This window comes from Gorilla gorilla, chromosome 1 (genome assembly GCF_029281585.2).
Source record: "Gorilla gorilla gorilla isolate KB3781 chromosome 1, NHGRI_mGorGor1-v2.1_pri, whole genome shotgun sequence".
Taxonomy (NCBI): domain Eukaryota; kingdom Metazoa; phylum Chordata; class Mammalia; order Primates; family Hominidae; genus Gorilla; species Gorilla gorilla.
In genome coordinates this window covers 122,309,679-122,333,427 of record NC_073224.2, presented here as the reverse complement: position 1 = coordinate 122,333,427, position 23,749 = coordinate 122,309,679, and the positions used below count along the sequence as shown (strand labels likewise).

Sequence of the window (23,749 nt, the reverse complement as noted above, 5' to 3'; positions counted from 1 at the left end):
ATTAGGAATGTAATCATGGATGTGTTTCTGAGATTTCCATTTGGTTGCAATAATCTATTTTGCATTGACACTTGCATTGAATTATCAATATGATACTTCTTAAACTATGGGTTTATATGACATTTTAATATCTAAAACCCCTGTTTTATTATTCTTTTCTTCCCAAATTTTGGTGTTTCCAATTCCTTTGCTTTTCCATATTAGGTCAAGTTCTAAGTAACAACTAAAACCTTTAAGATATCTATTTAAATATATCTGTATCTATATAAACATATGTCTAAACATAGCTTTAGCTATATAAATCAATTAGAAAACACTACCATCTTTTCAATACCTTGTCTTCCCATTCAAGAACATGGATTATATCTCTATAAAAGTCTTCTATTCCATTCTTCAGTAAAGTTTCATGGTATTTTTATGTCTGTTACTTAATCTGTTGTGAATGGAATCTTTTATATTTTCTAACTCATGACTTTTGAGATACAGGAAATTCTACTGACTTTACAGAAGTCAATGGCAAATAATTATTATTTTGTCTCTTCTTTTCCAGTCTTTGTTTTCTTTCCTTATTTTACTGTTTTGCGTAGCACTTCCACAATAAGAGTTATCATGGCTCTCTTCATCTTATTCCTACACTTAAGAAGCTTTTATCAGAGAATATGACAAAATGAACAAAAGGAAACAAAATGAACCACCCAATTCACACCCATCCTCTTCACTCTATTTCTATCGTTATACTACTTTGTATATTGACAGCCCATTGTTTCACCTGACAATTTTTGTCAACAACTTGCTTCAGCATAAGCCTTACATCCCTTTAATAGATCAAAGCCTGGGCTGATTCAAAGGCTCACCTTGGACCCAGATGCCAGTCTGCCTCCTAGCTGATCATACTTCAAGGTAGTGATAGCTGCTTTGTGACCATTGAAGGTCACATTTCCTTCCCCACTCAGGAGACTGAAGATTCGGATCGACCCATCCTCATACCCAACAGCTAAGTGTAGCCCATCTGGGGAGGGGCATAAGCAAGTAACTTCTTGTTTAAGCCCCTGAAGGATAAGAATCTGAAATCATAAAAATTAAAAACAATGTAGAAGAGTTAAGCATGAACTCAAGGGAAAAGCATAGGAATACTCAGGCACAGTAAAATTAAGAGCACCAATAATTCCAAATTACTCTTATGAATAAAAATGAAACTCCACAATCCATTTCAAGTTTTTTAATATAGAAATTAGTATTTGTACTAGGCAATGAAATATTAAGAAAAGGCTTAATTATTTTCTCCAAAGCCCTACGTTGTTGTAATACATATAAAAACTCCCTAGGCAATAAAATAAATTTAATCTCTTTAATCTAATTCTTAACCCTGGAACAACACTACGTGATTTTCAATAAAGGTTTATAAATTCCTTTAACTGAGACCCATTTTATAAGAAAACAATCTGTGTGGCAACAGAGTACTGCAGTAGTTTTAACCACAAAGGACTCTTGGTGGCAACAAGAATCAAAGTAGTAACCTCTTGGGAATCACAAAATGAACGGACAATATCAAAATGCCTATATTTGGTTTGGCAAAAGTGGTAGGCTTAGGGAATTCAGTCACACAAAGTATCAAAGTCTACTTTAACAACACTTGGGCATTATCCATATTAGAAAAAGATTCTGCTAACATAGACTAACCTTCCTTTTACATGCCTAATATTTTATAACCAGCTATAAGCATAAGTCGAGCTTGAAAAATAGAATTGGTAGAGAAAAAATACATCAGGAATAAATAATTACTACAAATAATGACCTGTAAATATTCCAACAAATAGACATCTAAGAAATAAGCTCCTATTTCATTGTGGTTTTCAGAATTTAGTGGCGAAGAACACAAAGGAATTTGATGCTTGGCTAGCTAGACCTAAAGGAAAAAGATTTCTCTTCTAAGGGCACAGACACACAAAAAAACTCATGATAAATAAATCAGAGCTCCCCCACTTCTACTACCTCTCCATCCTCAAATACCAATAAATCAGTATCAAACTGGTCATTTTAGGCTCACCTTCTCTCCTTTCCTTAAGTCCCAGATGAAAACGTGTTCACAAGCTGGTACTGCCACATAACGTCCTTTCTCACCACGAAGTGTCACAAAGACAATATTACCTTTTTGGCTGCCGATAACGCCAAAGACCGCACTAGCAACATAGCGTAGGTACTGCTTGGTGAGCCCCATGTTATGATGTCTGATACCACAGGTGAAGCAATCTGTGCATATAAACAAAGAAAACTCAGCTCCTTGGGTGCCTTGGTTCTACTAGGTTAGTAAACACCAACTGTTTTTTGTTTTTGAGACAGAGTCTCACTCTGTTGCCCAGGCTGGAGTGCAGTGGTGGGATCCTGGCTCACAGCTGACTCCACCTCCTAGGTTCAAGCGATTCTCCTGCCTCAGCCTCCCGAGTAGCTGGGACTACAGGCATGTGCCAGCCTGTACCGGCTAATTTTTTTTTTTTTTTTTTTTTTTTTAGTAGAGATGGGGTTTCACCATATTGGCCAGGCTCGTCTCGAATGCCTGACCTCAAGTAATCCATCTGCCACGGCCTCCCAAAGTGCTGGGATTACAGGTGTGAGCCACTGCGCCAGAACAACACCAACTGTTGATCATGTCATTAAAAGCATGTAACTTGTGACTTCTTAATCTTTATTTACTCTAAATGAATCATTGACCTAAAATACCTGGACATCATTTTTTATTCACTGTTGACTCAATAGAATCCCTCATTCCTCAAGTTCCAAATTAGTCACGTTGTCATGCCCACCTCATGCATATCTGACATTATAGGCTCAATGCAGCTAAACTGATTTACTTCTGCCCATTAAACCAGCATCAAAGCTTTTACACAGAGATTGGCAGTCTGAGACTGAACATATTTTTCAGTGAATATCTATTGAAAACCTACCAATTAGACAGGCACCATTCTAGACACTGGAAATACACTATTAATAAGGCAAAATCCCTAACCTCATGGTACTTACCTTCTTGTACAGTGGTTCTCTAACTCTAGTATACATCCAAATCACCTGGAGGGCTTATGAAAATATTGCTAGAAAACACCATCTCATCTCTTCTCCCAGCACCTGTTTCTGATTTCATAAGTCTGAGGTAGGGCCTAGAATTTTTCATTTCTAACAAGTTTCCAAGTGATGCTGCTATTGCAGTTCTTGGACCACACTTTGAGAACTACTAGTACATGAAAGTCTGTCCTTCATTTCAAAATCAGAGCAGCCACTTACCCTTGGCATAGAAAATGGCTGAGCAACTTGGCACACCATTTTTTGAAAGATGCCATAATTTCTGCACTTTTATTAAATTCACTGAAAATCCATAATCCACTGGTTATTATGAAAGGGACAAGAGGTGAATGAAGGAGATAACAAATCAGTCCCATCTGTTCTTTACATGGAAGAGTAAAAAGTATCCCCAAAAAACACCCATGCAACTTAAAACACACAAAAATAAAGAAGTTACAGTCTTTTATGAGGAGCTGTTTCTTTTTGCTATTGTTTTTTGTTTCTTTGGTTGGTTGGCTTAACTCTACAGGGTCTTTCTAATTATCAAATGCTGTTTTAGTCTAACAAAAAAAAAATTCAATCTCAACTCTCTGATAATATTTTCTGGTAATAATTACTTACTGGCCTCATTGCTTCTCTCACAGGAACCAACATAAAGCCAATTTAAAATCAAGGAAAGATAATATTAACATGGTGATAATGCTCTTAGCCTAGGCCATTTGATTAATTCTTTCCCAATTCCTCTTATTCCTCCAGACTCTGTAGTTGTTCCTTATGTTCGTCTGTCTTTGGCCATCTACCACCTCCTTCTACAGTGTTTTCCTTGGAGAATTCATATAGCATGCCTAGGTCCAGGGACTCCCATCTGTCTATTTCCAGTCCTGTCCACCTACATGAATACTAATTATAGAGTTTCCAATATTTACTGAACATCTCCACTTGAATACCTTATAGTTTCACATTTAACATGTCTATAACCAAGCCTACCTTACTTCTGGTACCCCTCTTTTTTTCTGACACTAAGACACAATTTTCCCAGCTCTTCAGGCTCAAAACCATTTAATAACCTTTGAATCATTAATAAAAAATATTATTATAGCAGCCAAGATTTAGAGAGTGCTTACGCTATAGTAACTGATAACATTATGCAATTGTTTAATTACATACGGCAATTAATGAAACCGAGCTAACATATGCAAAGCACTTAGAAAAGCCTCTAGCACATTGTAAATATGAGCATAAAAAAATTATCCATAAGGACCTGGTGTGGTGGCTCATGCCTGTAATGCCAGCACTTTGGGAGGCCAAGGCCTAGGAGTCAAGAGTTTCAGACCAACATAGGCAACATAGCAAGACCCTATCTCTACAAAACATTTTTTAAAAAATTAACCAGGCATGGTGACGCACTCGGGGAGGCTGAGGCAGAAAGATCACTTGAGTCCAGAAGTTCGAGGTTGCAGTGAGCTATGATCACGCCACTGCACTCCAGCCTGGGTGACAGTGAGACTCTGTCTCTAAAAATAAATAAACAAATTCTCCACAATAACACTACAAGGGAAGTCACTCTTCCTATCTCTATTTTACAGACAAGGAACTCAGACCCAGAGATGGCAAATTGCTAACCCAAAGTCATTTAGCAGCTAATTGCCAAAGCCAGATCCCAATCCAGCCAGTCTAACTCCAAAATTTCTGCTTTTAACCACTATGCTAAAGTGCTTCTCTTTGCCTCTTTCTCTTTAGTCAACTCCACCTGACTGTTACTCTGAAACAGGATCCCTTTCTCTCCAGCACTTTCAGTTCCAGCTCTTTATCACTGGATTACTGCACTGATTTTCCACCTAGCACCTCCGCCTCCATGTTTTTCACTCTTTTCATTTAAACGTCATAATACTACCAACTAATCTTTTCAAATGAGCTTTCCCTATCCTAAAGCCTTGAAAAGGCTAAATCGTTTGCCAATTTCCAAAAACTCATCCTATCTAACCTCCGTATTTCTCGAATAAACCTTCCTGTCAGGCTGGCTAGTTTCCTTCCTCGTCCCGCGACCTTGTATTCTTCATATTATTCGTTTTACTTAGAATAACATGCATGTTCTCCTCTACTTCTTTTAACTAATATTATCTTCTGAGGCCCACTTCCTTTCGAGTAAGCCCAATTCTAGCAGCCTTTTTTCATCGCCTCGATATTTAAACTACCTCCCATACAACTTGCACTGTTCACTTTGTTCCACGTGCACAGCTTTCGCCTCCTTTCTGACAGTTCACGACCAAACCTTCTTCCGAGACCCCATGATCTCCGCTTCCTAACCTACAGCCCCCAAAACGATGTTTCCAAGATGCACTGAAGGCCTGGACCGCGTCAACAGACCTGCCACACATTCCTAAACGAGTCTTCGGTCAGGGGAGGGTGACGGAGGGTTCCACACACCGAACACACGGTCATATCATCCTCAGGCAAGCCCGTGCACACGCACGGTCAGGCAGCTCTGCTCAGCACCCGCAACCGCGCCGAGTAGTTGAGGGGCTTCCAAGTACTGCTGTGGGGACGCCCGTAGTCACCTGAGTTCCCCCAGCCCTAGCAACCGGCCTTTAACACGCCCGTCTCGGCTGCTGCTGACATCACGAACGCCTCAGCCAGAATCTGCAAAATCGGAGCCGCAGACAATGCTTTCCGCCCCAACCGCGCACCTCCAGGACTCACCTCAGCCTCCACGAGGCTCCCAGCCGATTGGACCCGCCCACAAGACCTGCCCCTTCCGGGTCCGTTCCGGAAGCCTCTTCCGCCAGAGGTTCCCTTTGCCTTCTAGGAGGAAATGACGGAGAAAGCCGGGCGCTGATTGGTGAGCTCTGGCCAGTAGCGGAAGCCGGTGTTTTGCAGCCCAGAGCATTTGCAGCTGGTCACTCCAGTCTCCTGGGACTTTGACTCGCCTTACCCGGCGCGCTCCTGCTGAGGGTCGCCGGAGATGTCGCTCGGCCGCCTTCTACCAGGAGCCTGATCCGTGCCGCCCGCCGCCCGGATGGGACCGCCAGAGTGCTGTGAGAGGAGGGACTGAGGCCGGGAGGGAAGGCGGGGCGGAGAGAGCCGGGGGCGCGGTCCGAGGCGCCCGAGACTCGGCCCTGGTCAGGATTGCAGGCTGAGGGTTAGTTCTGTCATTTCTCTGGAAGAACGAGCCTGGCGCCACTTCCTCGCCTGTTGGTTAGGTTCTTTCCCGAGGCGTTGTCGGGGACGCCGTCTCTACGAGAAGTGAAAGGGTGGGCAGTCGGCGGGCACTAGGAACAGTGGTGCTGTAGCCAAGGAGGCGGGCGCCCTAGGGTGCAGGTGAAATGGGGCAGGCGGGAGCTCTTGCTGGTTGTAGTCCCAAAGACAAGTCCGTGTTGCCGTTCCTGTGGACTGGACATTCTACGGAACCGAGAGGACCTCGGGTGAGGGGTGGGTAGACGCTGAGCCCAGGATGGTGCGTTGTCAGGTTCCCGCAATCCCTGGAGTGACACTGGCCTGGCTTTGTGTTTCCGCTCTCTGGCCGCTTGAGGGGGAAGTGACCAAGGCTGACTCCTCCTTGTTTGCTCACTGAGACTTAAGTGCTCTGTCACCAAGTGGGAATTAGCTTTTCTCTCTTGCATTTCTGCTACTTTTATTCTTGAGCTGCATAGAAGTGTTTAGAAATGAGTTCTGATGTCTAGAGCTGTGCAAAATTAAAGCTAACATAGCTGTACAAAAGAAGATCTTGCCGGCGCTTCTTGAACAAGGTATCTGCAGCCAGCCTAGAAATTAGACTTTGGTCTACATTATCTGATTTTCTTTAGAGTTTCCTGAGCTTAATGCATGTTCAGCTAATCTTCCATATTCAAGAAAATTGCAATAGCAAAGAATGCGTATGATGAGACTGTGGACAGCTGTAGCAGCATAGGAGTTTTGAAACAAGATTGCTGTGTATTGGATAAATGAGAAGGGAAGAAATTGTGGCCACAAACTATTATTTTAATAAGCTTGGTGGGAAAGGGAGCATTTGAGTGGGTATGTATGGTTAATATCCCTGACAGGTGCTGTGCATTATATTATTATGGGGAGAAGTGTGTGCTTCAATGGAAAACTACATAGTTTAGATTCTATCTTAACACCCTTTGGAATAACTAATTCTAAAAAAGCTATTTTTCAGTTATGTAAACTAGGTAAGTGACATCAATGCTAAATAATTTTTGTCAAGACATGCGAATTCTCTCAGAGGTTCAGTGGAAGTTTTGCCTCCTTTTGCACATTTATTTCAATATTCCTGCTCTAAGGTGTCTAATTCTGGGATTTTCTTTATCTTCTCTGCCTGGTTCCATTTTGAGTTAAATAAAATCTTGAACACGGGTTTGGTTTTATATTTGAATGAGTCATGATTTTACCTTTTCTTAAAAAACTATCTTAATATTATTAAATATTATGGGATGGGACAACCACAGATGGAAAAAAATGATTTTAATAAGAGTTGGTATCAGAGCAACTGTGAGTGGTAAGGTAATGCATCTTACAAAATTCCTTATACAGTGTTTCAAGGATGTAACTCTACTTCCTTATTTAAGTTTCAAAATGCGTAATATATCAATATTTACAATTAAAACATAGTGCAGTTCATTTAATGTGAAGGGGTACTACTAATTCACTGTTAGGATATGTTCTTTGGGTGCTTTTGAATTATGATGTTAAATTTGACCCAAGCCATTGACAAGCTTAGGAATGTTCTTGTTATACTGTATTTATTGCTGACATATTTGACTACTTCAGTTAGTCTTCCAATCTGAGAATCTTTTTTAAAAAATGTCTTTCTGATGGCATAAAATGATTCTTAAGTATGGTGTTGGATGGTGGCATAAAATGATTCTTAAGTATGGTATGCACACATATCCTCATGTACTCTGAACTGTTAAATATTGAAATACAAAGTCATAAAGAATGGTAAACCCGGTAATTAATGGCGGTCAAGTGCATGCACCAGCTCTCTTTGTACTGTTGTTATCCAGGCTGGTCTGATCAATGTAAGCATTTTGAAAGACAGGTAAACAGGTTAAAAGTTACCATTTTTCTCTCTTAAATGATATCATTTTCTTTCTATCCAGAAAAAAAGGTTTTTTTGAGATGGTGATCCAAGGTATTATGCCCAATTTTGCCCAGTTTTGAACAATAAAATCTGATCTCTCTAGCCAATCCAATTATTCATATTAAGCAGTATTTAAAGGACTTCTTAAACTAAAAGATGACAGGATTTGAGGAAAAAAAAACAGAAGTTACAGTGTAATGAGAGCTGTTTACACTGCACCATTTGAATTATAAAAGATACATAGTGGGTTATCTTTGTCTTTAGGTCCTCTTCACTAAAGTACTGAAGATCATATGGATATGGAAATAGATTTGATTCATTATGGAATCTTCTGTTTGTCCCATGTAGACTTTTTGATCCTTGGAAATTAATGTCTTGCTTCAAGAGCCTTTTTTTTTTTTTTTAACTAGGGCTTAGTGTTTGTTTATGAACTTATTAAAAGTACAGAGCTGATCAACTGATTTTCAGTGGACAGTCTTGCTCTCCTTTAATGTTAGCAAAAATTCTGGCTGTGGCTATAGATTACTGGGTGTAGGAGCCTTCTCCTCCTCCCTTTGTCACTTGAGCAATCTGTTTGCCTTCTATCACTGAGATTCTAATTCAAATTTATTTACAAATCTACTTGTATGAGCTCATATACAAATATTTTGGGGAGTGAAAGGATCTGTGTCTTTCATGTGATTCTCAAAGGGGCCTGTGACCTTGAGAATGTTAAAAACCACTGTTCTCTCAGGGATCAGGTTTTTCTGCCTAGCTTGGGTTTGTGGCTCCATTTACTGTATGTATTACTAAGGTGTATGTGTGTTTAGGGGAGGGAGAGATTCAAACCTCTTTTTGGTGAGAAACATCAATTCTGTTTAGAGATGGAGTTGAAAAAGAATTCAACCTCTGTTAAATACTGTGACACTTCATAAAATGCCATTAAATTTTGTCCTACAATAAGAGCTATGAGCATTACTTTTACTTATTTAACATCCAATATCTTGTGGGTCACAATTACTTAAAAGCTAGGAAAAGGATCCAACAAACTCTACTGACCAGGTATGATCAGGGATATAGGAGAACCACCAGGGTATAATGTCAAAGAAGATAATAGAGTTCTGAGGAGGAAATGATCAGTAATAAATGTGGATAAAATTGGATTCTTGGATTTGACATTTGGGAAGTTATTGTTGAATAGAGCAGTTTTAGTATAGCTGTAGAGCGGAAGCAAAACTGCAGTAGGTTGAGCAAATGTACGAAGAGGAAGTAGAGCTACAAAACAAATTACTCTTAAAAAGTCAAGTAAAAAAAGAGGAGTTTAATATTCTGAAGAAGAAATGAAGTAGAAGAAATAAAGGAGGAAAACCTTTTTGAGAACAGGAGGATTGAGAGGAAGGAAAAAGCCAAGATGTAATTGTAAAAGGAGAATTTATGTTGTAACACTCTTAAGAGGAGAAATGGTCAAATGAAGGAAATTGCTTAAATTAAGGTGATTTGGTGGGCTTAAAAGTGTGGAATATACCCTCAAATCATCACTTGGAAGTTGGAAACAGTGAATGATTTTGAATTGGAGGGAAGTTAAGGTAATTGTTCTCCTATGCAGTTTTGACACCAGTTATCTCATTTAATGCTCACAATAATCTTAGGAGAATTACCCTTATTTTAGAAATTAAAAAACTGGTTCAGAGTCAAAGATAACACAACTATTAGATGATGGTCCTGGGTCCAAACTCAGACCCTATGATAACAGAGTCCAAATTCTCACATTGAACCATACTGTCTCTGCCTCACTGTGTAATTGTGTGTGGAAATATTTACCTTAAAATACTAAAGAAACTGGATTCAAAATTATACCAGTATGATTTTACCTATCACAGAAAAAGGTAGTAACTACATCAAAAGTTGAGGAATTTTTTCCTCCCCCTTAATTTTGGTTTCTTTTCCTTCTTTTTGTTTTGTTTCTTTTTTGAGATAGGGTTTTGCTCTGTCACCCATGCTGGAGTGCAGTGGTGTGATCTCAGCTCACTGCAATCTCTGCCTCCTGGGCTCAAGCAATCCTCCTACTTCAGCCACCTGAGTAGCTGGGACTACAGACGCATGCCACCACACCTGGCTAGTTTTTTGTATTCTTGTAAAAATGGGGTCTCACTATGTTGCCCAAGCTGGTCTTGAACTCCTGGGCTCAAGTGATCTCCCTGCCTCAGCCTCCCAAACTGCTGGGATTACAGGTGTGAGCCACCATGTCCAACCGATTTGGTATTTTTCAAATGTTCTGTAAGCATGTATTACTTAGAGTCAGAAAGAAAAGTTATCTTAAAAAAGCAATTTTGTCCTGAAAGTCGGCATTCAAGTTTACAAACTGAAAACTGTGTTTGTGTTTAATGGATTTATTTTTAGATTATAGTTAAGAACTTTTTTATGACAATGACTCATTGTCATAAAAAATCTGCAGGTAATTTTTTGAAATTATGAACTTTTGTCAAGCGTCATTCCATTGAGCATGAGGCAATTTAACCGTGATAGAAGAGTATATAGTCTTCATTTGTCCTCTGTTCAGCTTGTCTATTTCAAGTCTGAATACTTATGAACAGATCAACAAAACTTGTGGAAAGACCAATTTGATGGACTAAACACCAGCTTTTAGGTAAAATTAATTTCTTTATTTCAAAGTAATTTTAAAGGTGTATTTAGTGTCAAATAAGAATAGTCTTCTCATACAAATTTATCATTGTGTAACCTACAAGGCCTTTCTGAAATTGTTATATAAATGATCACATTTCCTGTTCCACAGTGTTGATTTAGGAATTAGCATATTTCACTAGATCCATGTTTTGTTCCAATTAGCATCCCATGTCTCTCAGCAGGAAACATCACGGAATGTATTATGGAAGGGCATGCTTGTTTTCTTTGACAACAAACATGAAAACCATACTGCAAAACTTCTCAAAAAACTTTATGAGATCATGTCCTTTGCAGCAACATAGATGGAGCTGGAGGCCATTATCCTAAGCAAACTAATGCAGGAACAGAAAACCACCTACCTATGGTCTCACTTATAAGTGGGAGCTACACAATGAGAACACATGGACACAAAGAAGGGAACAACAGACACTAGGACCTACTTGAGGATGAAAGGTGGGAAGAGGGAAAGGATCAAAAAACTACCCATCAGGTACTATGCTTATTACTGGGGAGATGCAATAATCTGTACACCAGACCCCTGTGACATGCAATTTACCTACATAACTAACCTGCACATGTACCTCTGAACCTAAAAGTTAAAAAAGAGAAAGAACTAAGAGAAAAGAAGAGAGACTCGAAATTATGTGCCTCCTGATGAAAGATACACCATCTCATATAATCTTGCCAGAACTGACTACTAACAAGAAATTTTCAAATAACAGAGAAACTTATTGAACTATGCATGAATATGCAAGCAACAATATCCAGACTGTGGGACACTACAGTTTCAGCAGATAAATTTTACAGAAAAGGAAAGGTTGGATGGGGGACTTGTAGATTAAAAGAGATTTAAGATATACATTAAAATGTCTTAAATGGCTAATATTAAACTGTGGTTTCTAGGGATGCACACTTAGGTGAAAAGGCTATATGAATATATAAGAAAAAGATTAAAAGTTCTGATAGTAGTTACTTTGGGGGACAGGAAGGGGTTGAGATCATGACAGATCACATGGAGGTACTTCTGGGTGCCTGCACAGTTCTATCTCCTGACTTTGGTGGTGGTTCTAGGGGTGTTCCCTTCATAATATCTCATTAAACTGCACATTTATTTGGGGGGGAGAAAGTTCACATGCCAACTTCCTTTCCCTGATCATCTGTCTGCCCTTATTTATTTCATGTTACCAACAACCTCCAACTTACCAAACCCGTTAATCAGTTCTTAGTGTTGTGGGAAGTCAGGGACCCCAAACGGAGGGACCAGCTGAAGCCATGGCAGAAGAACATAAATTGTGAGGATTTCATGGACATTTATTAGTTTCCCAAATTAATACTTTTATAATTTCTTATGCCTGTCTTTACTGCAGTCTCTGAACATAAATTGTGAAGATTTCATGGACATTTATCACTTCCCCAATCAATACTCTTGTGATTTCCTGTGCCTGTCTTTAATCTCTTAATCCTGTCATCTTCATAAGCTGAGGATGTATGTCGCCTCAGGACCCTGTGATGATTGCGTTAACTGCACATATTGTTTGTAGAGCATGTGTGTTTAAACAATATGAAATCTGGGCACCTTGAAAAAAGAACAGGATAACAGCGATGTTCAGGGAACAAGGGAGATAACCTTAAAGTGTGGCTGCCTGTGGGCAGGGCAGGACAGAGCCATATTTCTCTTATTAGCGAAAACAGATAAGAGAAGTATCACTGAATTCTTTCCCCAGTAAGGAATATTAATAATTAACAGCCCTGGGAAAAGAATGCATTCCCAGGGGAGGCCTCTGAAATGTCCACCCTGGGAGTGTCTGCCTGATGCAGGTGTAGATAGGGATGAAACATGCCCTAGTCTCCTGCAACGCCCCCAGGCTTGCTAGGATTAGGAAATTCCAGCCTGGCGAATTCTAGTCAGACCGGTTCTCTGCTCTTGAACCCTGACAATGCGTGCACAGCGGGACATGGAAGTTCATTAGTGATTCTAGTTTCACCCTGACCTTCTGCCTTGTGATCTTTTGTTGCCCTTGAAGCATGTGATCTCTGTGACCCACACCCTATTCGTACAATCCCTCCCCTTTTGAAAATTGCTAATAAAAACTTGCTGGTTTTGTGGCTTGGGGGGCATCATGGAACCTGCCAACATGTGATGTCTCCCCTGGACACCCAGCTTTAAAATTTCTCTCTTTTGTACTCTTTCCCTTTATTTCTCAGACCAGCCAACACTTAGGGAAATAGAAAAGAACCTACATTAAATAATATTGAATTATCGGGGGCATGTTCCCCTGATATTAATCCCGTTACTCAACCTTTCAGTATCATTTAACTGATACCTCTCAAGTATTGCTTGAAATGTTTTCTTCACTTGGCTTTTAGGTCACCATGCTTCCCTGGTTTACCTTCCTTTCTTAGCATTCCTTCTCTCTCTCACTTTCTGACTTGTCCTCTTTCCAGCCTCTAAGTTTTGTTGTAGGACTCAGTCCTTGGATCTGTTTTCTCTATTTGCATTTACTCTCTAGGCTATCTTGTCCAGTTTCCATAGCTTTAAATACCATCCATGTGCTGAGAATTCCAAGTTTATATCTTTAGCCCCATCTTCTGTGAGCTCTAGCCTCATATAACCAATTTGCATGTTTGACATAAACACTTGGTCATAGAATGAGCATCTCAAATGTAGCACACCCAAAAAGACATAAGAAAAAAAAAACCATTGGTTATCACTCTACCCTACAACCTACTCCAATTTTTCCCTTCTCGGTAAATAGCATAACATTTACTCAATTGTGTAAGCAAGTAATCCAGAAGTTATCTTTGGTTCTGCTCTTTCTCCCTACTGTCTATATTCTTAAGTCTTGTTGACACCACCTTCAAAATACATTCCAAATCTAACATTTCTCATCACTACCATCTCACCTAAATTATTGCAGTCATTTTCTATTGATCTCTGCATCTACTCTTGCCCCGTCTCAGTTTCATTGTAGCTACAGTATTCTTTTCAAATATTATTTATATTTAATCATTACCATGATCAAGATCCTCTAATAGCATCCCTCACATTTAGAATAAGATCCAAACTTCTTACCATAGTTTACAAACAGTATCCTCTGGTCTTTCCCTCTCTTACCAACCTCATCACCTACCACTCATTACCTAGCTTATTCTGCTTTTCCTAAACTGGCCTCCTTGCTCCTCCTGTAATATACCAAGATCCTTCCTGCCTATTTGGCCTTTGCACTTGCCATTTCCTTTGCCTGAAACATCTCCCAGAGCTTCATGTGGTTGCTCTCTCATTGTATCTTTCTACTGAGATGTTACCTGTTCGCTCATAATGCTTACTTCTCTAGTCATTCTGTTAGATACCTGCTTGTTTCTTTATCATTTGTCATCTTCTGTCTTCTCCATGGAAGCATATGCTCCTGAAGGGCAGGGACTTGCTCTTATTCACCAGTGTGTGCCCAGTGCCTAGAATAGTATCTAACACATAATAGATGCTTGCAAATATTTTTTTTTTAGACGGAGTTTTGCTCTTGTTGCCCAGGCTGCAGTGCAGTGACACAATACAAAGATTTATTTGATGAATGAATATACCATTTTACTGAAATAGATGTTTGACTCATAGGCAAATTGATTCTCCTTTTCTCTAGCAACAAAGAATTTCCCATTACTTCTCTCTAGTACTTGACACTGTGTGTCTTCCAACACCCTCCTCTTCTAATGTTTGTATTTCAGTACCACCAGCCACCTACCATATCACTGTCTCACACACCATATCCTGTAAATTGTCAACTCCTGTTCATCCTTCCTTTGTATTTTGCCTCTTAAATGTTTGCCTCCTTCTGTATCTCCTTTCCTAGTTGAAACCTTTATCATCTCTTACTACTTGATTGCAGTAACCTCCCAGCTTTTCATTTTGTCTTACTCAGTACATCCTCTACATTATCATCAGACTTTAAATTATACATATGGTTTATCTTTGTATCTCTTGCAGCATCTATTACTTTTTGTTTTTTCAATAGTAGGCACTCAGTGAATGTTGAATGAATAGCCCTGTTTCTGGAAAGTAGAATTGGTGGGCCTGTGATTATTTTAATGGCTGTAATTCTTTGAAAAGAATTTATGCTTAAATAATCACTCTTTAATCCTGTTTTAGAAATGCTGTAGCAATTCTTTGTTGTCCATTGTTTTTAATGGACTTTTTAAGTGACTATAATCACACAATATACTATTGGGATATTTCACAGTGGAATTTTGTTTACTGCTTTAATAGAATTCAAGTAATATCTGTGCTTCTCTATTAAAGTGATTCTTTCTTTTCTCTTAAGCTAAAGTCTCCAGTGAATATTGAATTGCTGAGGATTTTGGGAAAAGAGAAATCAAAGTTCCCATTCCATGGATCCCTTAGGTGCACCTTCCCAGTTTGTGGATGTGGATACACTACCAAGCTGGGGTGACTCATGCCAAGATGAATTAAATTCCTCTGATACTACAGCTGAAATATTTCAGGAAGACACTGTTCGATCACCTTTTCTTTATAATAAGGACGTCAATGGAAAAGTGGTTCTTTGGTAATTTTTGGTTTACATCATATCATGAGGAGATAACACTTTCTCATAATTTATTCTAACCTCTTTTTTAAAGCCCTAGCATTGTTGAAATACAGCTTTGCATATACGTATATGACTTTATTGAGGTATAATTGACATTTAATAAGCTACATATTTAAAGTATACAATATAAGTTTTGACTTCTGTTAATACATCCTTGAAGCCATTACCACAGTCAAGATAGTGAATATACCTGTCACCTCCAAAAGTTTTTTTTTCTGTTCCTTTGTAATTCCTCCTTCCTGCCCTTCCCTCCCTCCCCATCCCCAAGCAACCACTGATCTTCTTGTCACTGTAGGTTAGTTGTCATTTTCTAGGGTTTTATTTAAATTGAATTGTGTGCTTTTTGGTCTGTTTTCAGCAGAATGATGGATTTAAGTTCATCTGTGTTGTGTGTATCAGTAGTAGTTCATTGCTTTAAAAAACTGCTTTACTGAAATACTATTCATATACAATATAATTCATCAATTCAAATTGCACAATCTAGTGATTTTTAATATATTCATAGAGTTGCATAACCCTCACCACAGTCAATTTTAGAACATTTTCATCAGCCCAAAGCCCCATTAGCAGTCACTCCCCATTTTTCCTTAATCCCTCTGGGCAACCACTAATCTACTTTCTTGTCTCTACAGATTTGCCAATTCTGAACATTTCATATAAATGGAATGAATACAATAAAATTTGTGTTTCTCAGTGACTTAGCATAATGTTTTCAAGGTTCACCTATATTATAGTACAAATCAATACTTTATTCTTTTTTTTTTTTTTTGAGGAGTCTTGCTCTGTTGCCCAGGCTGGAGTGCAGTGGCATGATCTCGGCTCACTGCAAGCTCCGCCTCCCAGGTTCACACCATTCTCCTGCCTCAGCCTCTTGAGTAGCTGGGACTACAGGCGCCTGCCACCATGCCCAGCTAATTTTTTGTATTTTTAATAAAGACGGGATTTCACCGTGTCAGCCAGAATGGTCTTGATTTCCTGACCTCATGATCCATCTGCCTCGGCCTCCCAAAGTGCTGGAATTACAGGCATGAGCCACCGTGCCCGGCCAGTACTTCGTTCTTTATTAGGATTGAATAATATTCCATTGTATGGATATACCACATTTATCAGTTCGTTAGTTGATGGATATTTGGATTGTTTCCACTCTCTGGCCATAATAAATAATGCTGCTATTTCTAAACATGATGGTTTTGTGAGTTTCAGGGTTATAACAATTGCATTAAAGATCTAAGATGCCATTGTTTTTTAAGTCAGAAATTTCTTTTCTACTATTGCTTAGCTTGTGAGCTAGCAAAACCAACATTTTGAAAAAGACAAGGATAAAATGTTTTGAAATAATTAGAAACTAGGTTTCTTTTCTTCTTTTTCCCCACACTTGTTCGTTCTTTATTGTTTCTTCAGGAAAGGAGATGTGGCATTACTGAACTGTACAGCCATTGTGAATACCAGCAATGAAAGTCTCACAGATAAGAATCCTGTGTCAGAAAGTATCTTCATGCTTGCAGGGCCTGATTTGAAGGAAGATCTCCAGAAACTTAAAGGTGAGTGAATTTTCTTTCGTGTATTATTGCTTAGGAAACATTCATTTTGATGTCCTCCACCTTAAAGAGGCATGTTTTGTGGGAAAATTTTGTAGATGTAGCTGTTTTTCTTTTGTTAAAACTAAATAAAAACTGCTTTTGAAAGCTCCATTTTAACAAAATTCATTACATTTTGAAATGTGTTAAAAACTGAGTCCTGAGAATTTACTACCAGTAGAACTTCTTTGTCCTGTCCTGAATTTTAAATGGCAATCACTGTAGCTGTGTCTTTGGTAGCATTTTCTTGGCTGCATATTTTCTTGCACAAAACATGCAAGAAAAGCTTTGTGAGATGACTATCCTCGTGAACTGAAAAACTGTTAAATTACTGAGCTTGCATCCCTTTGTTATTTGAGCCCAAATGAAATACTGTGAAATTCAATCTTCCCATTGTATAAAAACTATTTATGAAATACAGCAATGTTTCTTAAAATGTAAACAGCAAAGTTAACCTATATGAAATCTTGCTTTCCTTCCCTTCTATCATTTAACACTGACAACTGGTTTCTAACCTAATAAAAATATTAGAACTTGAACAGGAATACTGATAAGTGCTGGCTCTATGAAAGAAGGGATAGAATGGGAAGAATTGCATTTTTTGATCCAGAAACTGAATTTTGACTGTAAGGACAGAGTGGGGGAAATGGCCGTAACTGAACTGCAAAACAAGATACCATGAAGAACATGTAGAAACTAGAAAGGATATTGAAGATAATACAGAGAAGTTCTTTGCTGAAAGGAACAGAGAAGCTGGTCTGGAAAAATTCCTAATGGCATGTGTGTATGCTTACATACACATTAAAGCTAGACTTATGGATAATAAAGAAAATAAGAAAATTTAACACAAATATACAAGTAAAACCTCAATGTTAAACTGCATGTTTGAGCATCTCCAAGCTGAGATTCATGTTATAACTCTGCTCTTTACTAACTGTGTGACTTAAGACTGGTTACTTCACCTCTGAGTCTGAGCTTCCTCATCTCTAAGATGGGGATGGTAATAGTAGTTCCTACCTCAGTTCCTGACATATACTAAGAGCTTAATAAATATTTGGAGATGGAAAAAACTAATATCTTGAAGACTAAATTAAATAATGGACATTAAGTGCTAAGCACATCCTAAGTGTTCAACAAGTATTAGTTATTAGGTGTTAGTTATTAGGCCCCAGTTGTCTGCTTAATGAATCAGTGCCAACCTTCAGGTTATTACTAAAGGGCTGCATACTTAATCCTATCCCCTTTTTACATTTTTATTAATGACTTAATAAAAACAAGCATGACTCTCCAAATTTGTAGATGATAGAAAGCTGAAAAGAGTAACAGGAGATACTGGATGATAGACTAAAGATTTTCATGTGACTGGAAGTATAAGCCAAAAATGAAAAAATTAACAGAGATGAATATTAAAGTTTTGCAGTAAGTTTAAAATGATGGGGAAACATCATTTGATTAACACTTTCTGTCTCCGTAAAATGGCATTATTTTCCATTCCATTTTTCTTTTTCTTTCTTTTTTTTTTTTTTCCTGAGACAGAGTCTTGCTCTGTCACCCAGGCTAGAGTGCAGTGGTGTGATCTTGGCTCACCGCAACCTCCGCCTCCCAGGTTCAAGTGATTCTTCTGCCTCACCTTCCCGAGTAGCTGGGACTACAGGTGTGTGCCACCATACCTGGCTGATTTTTGTATTTTTAGTGAAGATGGGGTTTCACCATGCTGGCCAGGCTGGTCTTGAACTCGTGACCTCAAGTGATCTGCCTGCCTCGGCCTCCCAATGTGCTGGGATTACAGGCGTAAGCCACCATGCCCAGCCTCCCATTCCATTTTTCATTCAAGGAACCTTAGGATTAACACTTCGCTTTTTCTTATCCCTCACATGAAGTCTATCATCATGCCCTAAATTAATCTTAAATCTATTTCTGTCTGTCACCATTGTCTCCAGCAGCTAGCATATGCAACCATCATTCCCTGCCTAGACTACAGCCATATCCTCTCTCCCAGCTGGTCTCCTTATATTCATTCTTCGTTTCTTAAATCCATTGTCCACACACAACCAGTAAGTGTAAACCCCTTCTTATTGTTCGTTTACTTCAAACTATTTAGTGGCCTCTCATTAAACTTAAATTCTAAACTCCTTAAACTGATCCCCATGTCCTTGCAAGATCTTACTTTTCTCCAGGCTTATCCCATGCCCCCTTTTCCCTTCCTTACCATGCTTGAGCCAAACTGATTTCTTCTCACTACCTTGTCACAAGCTCCTTTCCAGTTTTGCACTTGATGTTGTTCTTTCTCTCAGTTGTCAACCCTTATTCTTAAGTCTTGGCTTGTATCTCTTCCTCAAAGCACTATTTCTTTTCAGAATAGATCAGACCACCCATAGTATGTGCTGCCAGCCTGCAGTACTTCTCTCTTGTTTGCTTATCACAATTGTAATCTTGTAAATTGTCTTGTGATAACTGTATCCCCATTAAACTGTAAACTCCATATGGACAAGAACTGTATGTCTTTTATTACTACTATAAGTTGGGGTACCCCTAATAGAAAATTACTAACATTGTGGAAACCACATTATTTAAAGAGCTAGGATTAGCACAGAGAAGAGAATATTTGGGGGAAACAGTACTTATTTTCAAATACTTGAAAAAGGATCATATTGAAGAGGGAGAATGATAATCATGGTGTGTTCCTAGAATCCTTGATAAGAAAATACATAAAACCATATGTCAATTCAGTTAGTATCTAAGCATCAATACTAAAATTAGAATAGGCAGGGTTGGCTTATTGTACCCAAATTTCCTCCCTGAAAAAAAATCAGTCTTATATTCACTTTGTGAATTTAGAAATTTTATGAAACTAAACCTATGTGAGGTTTGTTGTTTGAACCTGTATGTGGGTGTGGATGTATACATACATTCTTATATCTTTTGATACCAAAATAATTATGTGTATGCTATTCTCAAAATAAGGTAATCATGTACATATTCTGCAATTTGCGTTCTTCAGCAAATGAATTCCACCTTTTAATTTCTGAAATTAACATCTACTACCCAGACCATATTTAAAATTTCCAGCTGATCCAAAAATGTCCTTTGCAGCAGCTATTTTATCCAAACCAGTATCCAATCCAGGACCAGACATTGCATCTTTTTGTTATGTTTATTAATTTGTCTCTGTGTGTGTGGTATTTTGTAATCCAGCACAGTCCCCTGTCTATGACACTGACTTGTTGACTGAACAAGGCCACTTATTTTTCACAGTATTCCTCCTTCTAGATTTGTCTGATTTACTTGAGGTGCCATTTAGTTTGTATTTCCTATAAACTTGACATTATGTCTAATGGAGTCAAGTTTTGCCTAAAATATTTCATAGGTGATGTTGTGTTGTCTGCTTAATGTTGTATCATGTTAGACCTGTTAGTGGACTGTTACTCATATTAGGATGGCTCTCTTAATTGGAGTGAAGATAACAGTTTGACCCTTACATTCCATCTTTTTCTTGCCAAGGTCCCTCCTGGAACCCTCCATCCTCCCTTTCCTCTCTAGACTGTTCTCTATGCCTGCTGCACACTTACTGTTCTGGAACTTTTTTTTTAACATCATCCTGGGAAATCCTTTTTTCTGTTTGATGGATTGGATCTCTCATTTTTGTGAGTAAATCTACCAGGAGATTTTAAAGAAGAATGCAATAGGGTAAAACTACTGAGATTTTACTTCCACCTTCGTACTTAATTGGTAATTTGCTTAGAAATAGAATTCTAGTTTGGAAATCATTTTCTAGAAATTTGAAGGCACTACTCCTTTGTTTTCTACTTTGATTAGTGCTGTTGAGAAGTCTTGTGCTATTCTTATCCCTGATTGTTTGTATGTTACTGGTTTCTTTCTGGAAAGCTTCTGATCTCATCTTTGTTTCTTAGTGCTCTTAAATTTTACAGGGATTTGCCTTCATATGGTTTGGGTGTTTTATGGGCTCTTTGAATCTAGAAACTGATGTCTTTCCATCCTGAGAAATTTTTTTGTTTTATTTCATTAATAATTTCCTTCCTTCTGTATTCTCTATTCTCTCTGAAGAAATCCTGTTAGATGTTGTATTTTCTTGTTTAATTCTTCAGTTTTCTCATCTGTTATCTCTTATTTTCAATTTATTTTTGTTTTATTTTCTGGATTCCTTCAAGTTTAGTTTTAACCCTTCTATTGAACTTTTCATTTCTGCTGTCATATTTTTCACTTGGCTATAGCAGTTACATAAGTGCCATTTCCTGTTCTCTGAATAGTTTGTTTTTATGACATTCTGATTTTAAGTTTTTTTTCCCCTGTGTTGTCTATTTCTTGAGCATGTGTTTAGTCTCCCCTTTTCGTTTTTGTTAGAGGCTTTTCTCACTTCCTGGTGATCCTTAAGTGTTAGCTGGATTTAAGATGGAAGAACTGAAAAGTTCATGGGAAACTTTGTACACATGGGTGTCTAAGTCATTTCAGGCTGCTATAACAAAGTATCCTAGGCTGAATGGCTTAGGAAGAACAGAAATTTCTGGAGACTGAAATCCAAGATCAGGGTGCCAGCATGGTCAAGTTCTGCTAAGGGCTGTCTTCCTGGCTGCAGACTGCTGAGTTTTCATTGTATTTTCACGTGGCAGAGAGAGGGAGCAGACTCTCTGGAGACTCTTACAAGGATTCAGATCTCATTCATGAAAGCTTTACCCTCGTGAGCTTATCTAATTCTAATTACCCCCAAAGACCCTACCTCCTAATACCATCACATTAGGGGGTAGGGTTTAACATATGAATTTTGAGAGAACCCAAGCATTCCGTTCATAGCAGTGGGCAACGGTTATTGCCTGGTGGGTCTTGAAGCATATGACAGAACGGGACTTCTGCCTGTTATTTTACTGGGGAACTTTCCCCAGTTATCTGTAGGTCCTTTAGGTTTGAGCCTCTCAATTTCTTGGAAAGGAATCCTCCAGGAGTGTAAGCCTAGATGTCTGTTTTGAAAGCCATTTAGGGGCAGAGGGCTAGACCTTTCACTGTTAAGTATAACACTTTAACTAAATCCCCTCTTTTCAGCTGTGCCTGGGGTTCTGGAATCCAGAAACTCTCTAGTTGAGCATCTCCAGAGAATAAACTTCTTCCCTGCTGCTCTGGTGGTAAAAAAAAAAAAAATCATCACCTTACTGTGCTGGCTGGGGGAGGGGTTGTTGCAGATTTGACTGTTTTTATACAAACTTTTAACTGGACCTCCTCTTTTTAGCACCACATCCCACTTCACAGCATAGCCTTTACAAGTACTTAGGGCTCCAATTTCTGAGCCTTTTTAGCATTCTCTAGTAATAATAACAATAATTTCTTATGCATGTATGCACTTTGCATATAGTAACTCGTTTAATCCTGTGAAGTAAGGACTACTAGTATCCCTCTTAAATAGGAAATTGAGTTGTAACAAGGCTAAGCCCCTGCCCAGAGTGTCTTGATAGGAACTCAGGATTTGAATCAAAGCAGTCTGTCTTGTATCCAACACTGCTTTTCAGTACAGATCAACTTGCTTCGTATTAGTTATCTCATTTCTGCAAGCAATTAGGTTTGTCTGCTCTGTTGAGTCAGTTACTAGTCAATTGACATTCTACCTTCCAAAATTTTGGTGATGCTTATCTGCTTCATGGTCTTACTCATTCTCTTTATCTGTCTCTGTGCTTATACCTATTGTATTGCTTCCCTGTCATTTTGGGAACAGAAGTAACAGAGATAAATGCTTGTGTTCAGTCTGTATTTTTAACTGAAATTTCTCAAAGTTCTCAATACTTTCTCTGTTTCATGCTTTCATTTGTTTTTGTTTCTGTTTTCCTAACACATCCAAACTTATGTGTGTTTCCATTGTTTCCAGGGTGCCGAACAGGTGAAGCAAAATTGACAAAAGGATTCAATCTAGCTGCCCGGTTCATCATTCACACAGTGGGACCTAAATATAAGAGCCGCTATCGCACAGCAGCTGAGAGTTCCCTTTATAGCTGCTACAGAAACGTACTGCAACTAGCAAAGTATGGTCTACTCATTTTCTGGACATAGCATATCATACATTGTTAAAGGCCCCAGTTTTTAAAGATGGAACTTTAAAACTTCCACTAGCAGTGGAAGTCAAATTTTGAGGGACTTAGGTGATTTAGGAGGACCCTGACAATAGAATTATCTTTTCAAACTTAGCAGGATAAATGGGATAGATTTGAGTGACTTGAGAATTTAACCTTTTCCCATTTTTTATTCAGTTTTTATGTGAGATATATATCCTCCAAAGAGTGCAATTAAATTGTATATGAATAGAATTATTGAGTAGTACAGTTGGGTTAGCTATTATAGTAGATTTGTTGAAGAGGGAGGAAAGGAGAAGTTGAGCTAGATTTTGAAATTACTTATGTAGTGTTGTGTATGTATTACTGATATTTCTAGTGCAATTTTTGTGTTTTCCCTTTGTTGCAGAGAGCAGTCAATGTCTTCTGTTGGCTTCTGTGTCATCAATTCTGCAAAACGTGGTTATCCTTTAGAGGATGCAACACACATAGCACTTCGTAAGTAATATCAGAGATGCTGTACATGAATTGAATCTTAAAAATTTTTTAAATTCTGGGCATGGTGGCTTATACCTGTAATTCCAGCAACTTGGGAGGCTGAGGCAGGAGGATCACTTGAGGCCAGAAGTTTAAGGCTGCAGTGAGCTGTGATTGCATCTATGAATAGCCACTGCACTCCAGCCCGAGCAACATATAGTGAGACCTCATCTCAAAAAAAAAAAAAAG

The 23,749-nt window shown here is 38.6% G+C and overlaps 2 protein-coding genes across 6 annotated transcripts in view; one reads left to right on the top strand and one right to left on the bottom strand.

Moving 5' to 3' along the window:
- The window catches only part of WDR3 (WD repeat domain 3), a 30,619-nt gene extending 24,530 nt beyond the window's left edge, over window positions 1-6,089 (bottom strand). The window contains exons 1-3 of one of the 4 annotated variants that reach the window (XM_004026433.5): window positions 5,755-6,089; window positions 2,048-2,250; window positions 855-1,064 (exon numbers count right to left, since the gene is read on the bottom strand). In XM_004026433.5, the coding sequence (XP_004026482.1) occupies window positions 855-1,064; window positions 2,048-2,218 (381 nt within the window). In that variant the 5' untranslated portion in view covers window positions 2,219-2,250; window positions 5,755-6,089. Of the gene's footprint in view, window positions 1-854; window positions 1,065-2,047; window positions 2,251-4,461; window positions 4,573-5,421 lie in introns of those variants that run through there. The other 3 variants (XM_019020916.4, XM_031012859.3, XM_055376918.2) reach the window with 3 other exon arrangements.
- GDAP2 (ganglioside induced differentiation associated protein 2) overlaps window positions 5,854-23,749 on the top strand; it is a 62,000-nt gene continuing 44,104 nt past the window's right edge. Inside the window, exons 1-5 of one of the 2 annotated variants that reach the window (XM_031012852.3) lie at window positions 5,854-6,089; window positions 15,112-15,354; window positions 16,798-16,937; window positions 22,843-22,996; window positions 23,433-23,521. In XM_031012852.3, the coding sequence (XP_030868712.1) occupies window positions 15,179-15,354; window positions 16,798-16,937; window positions 22,843-22,996; window positions 23,433-23,521 (559 nt within the window). In that variant the 5' untranslated portion in view covers window positions 5,854-6,089; window positions 15,112-15,178. Of the gene's footprint in view, window positions 6,194-15,111; window positions 15,355-16,797; window positions 16,938-22,842; window positions 22,997-23,432; window positions 23,522-23,749 lie in introns of both variants that reach the window. The other variant, XM_063695926.1, reaches the window with a different exon arrangement.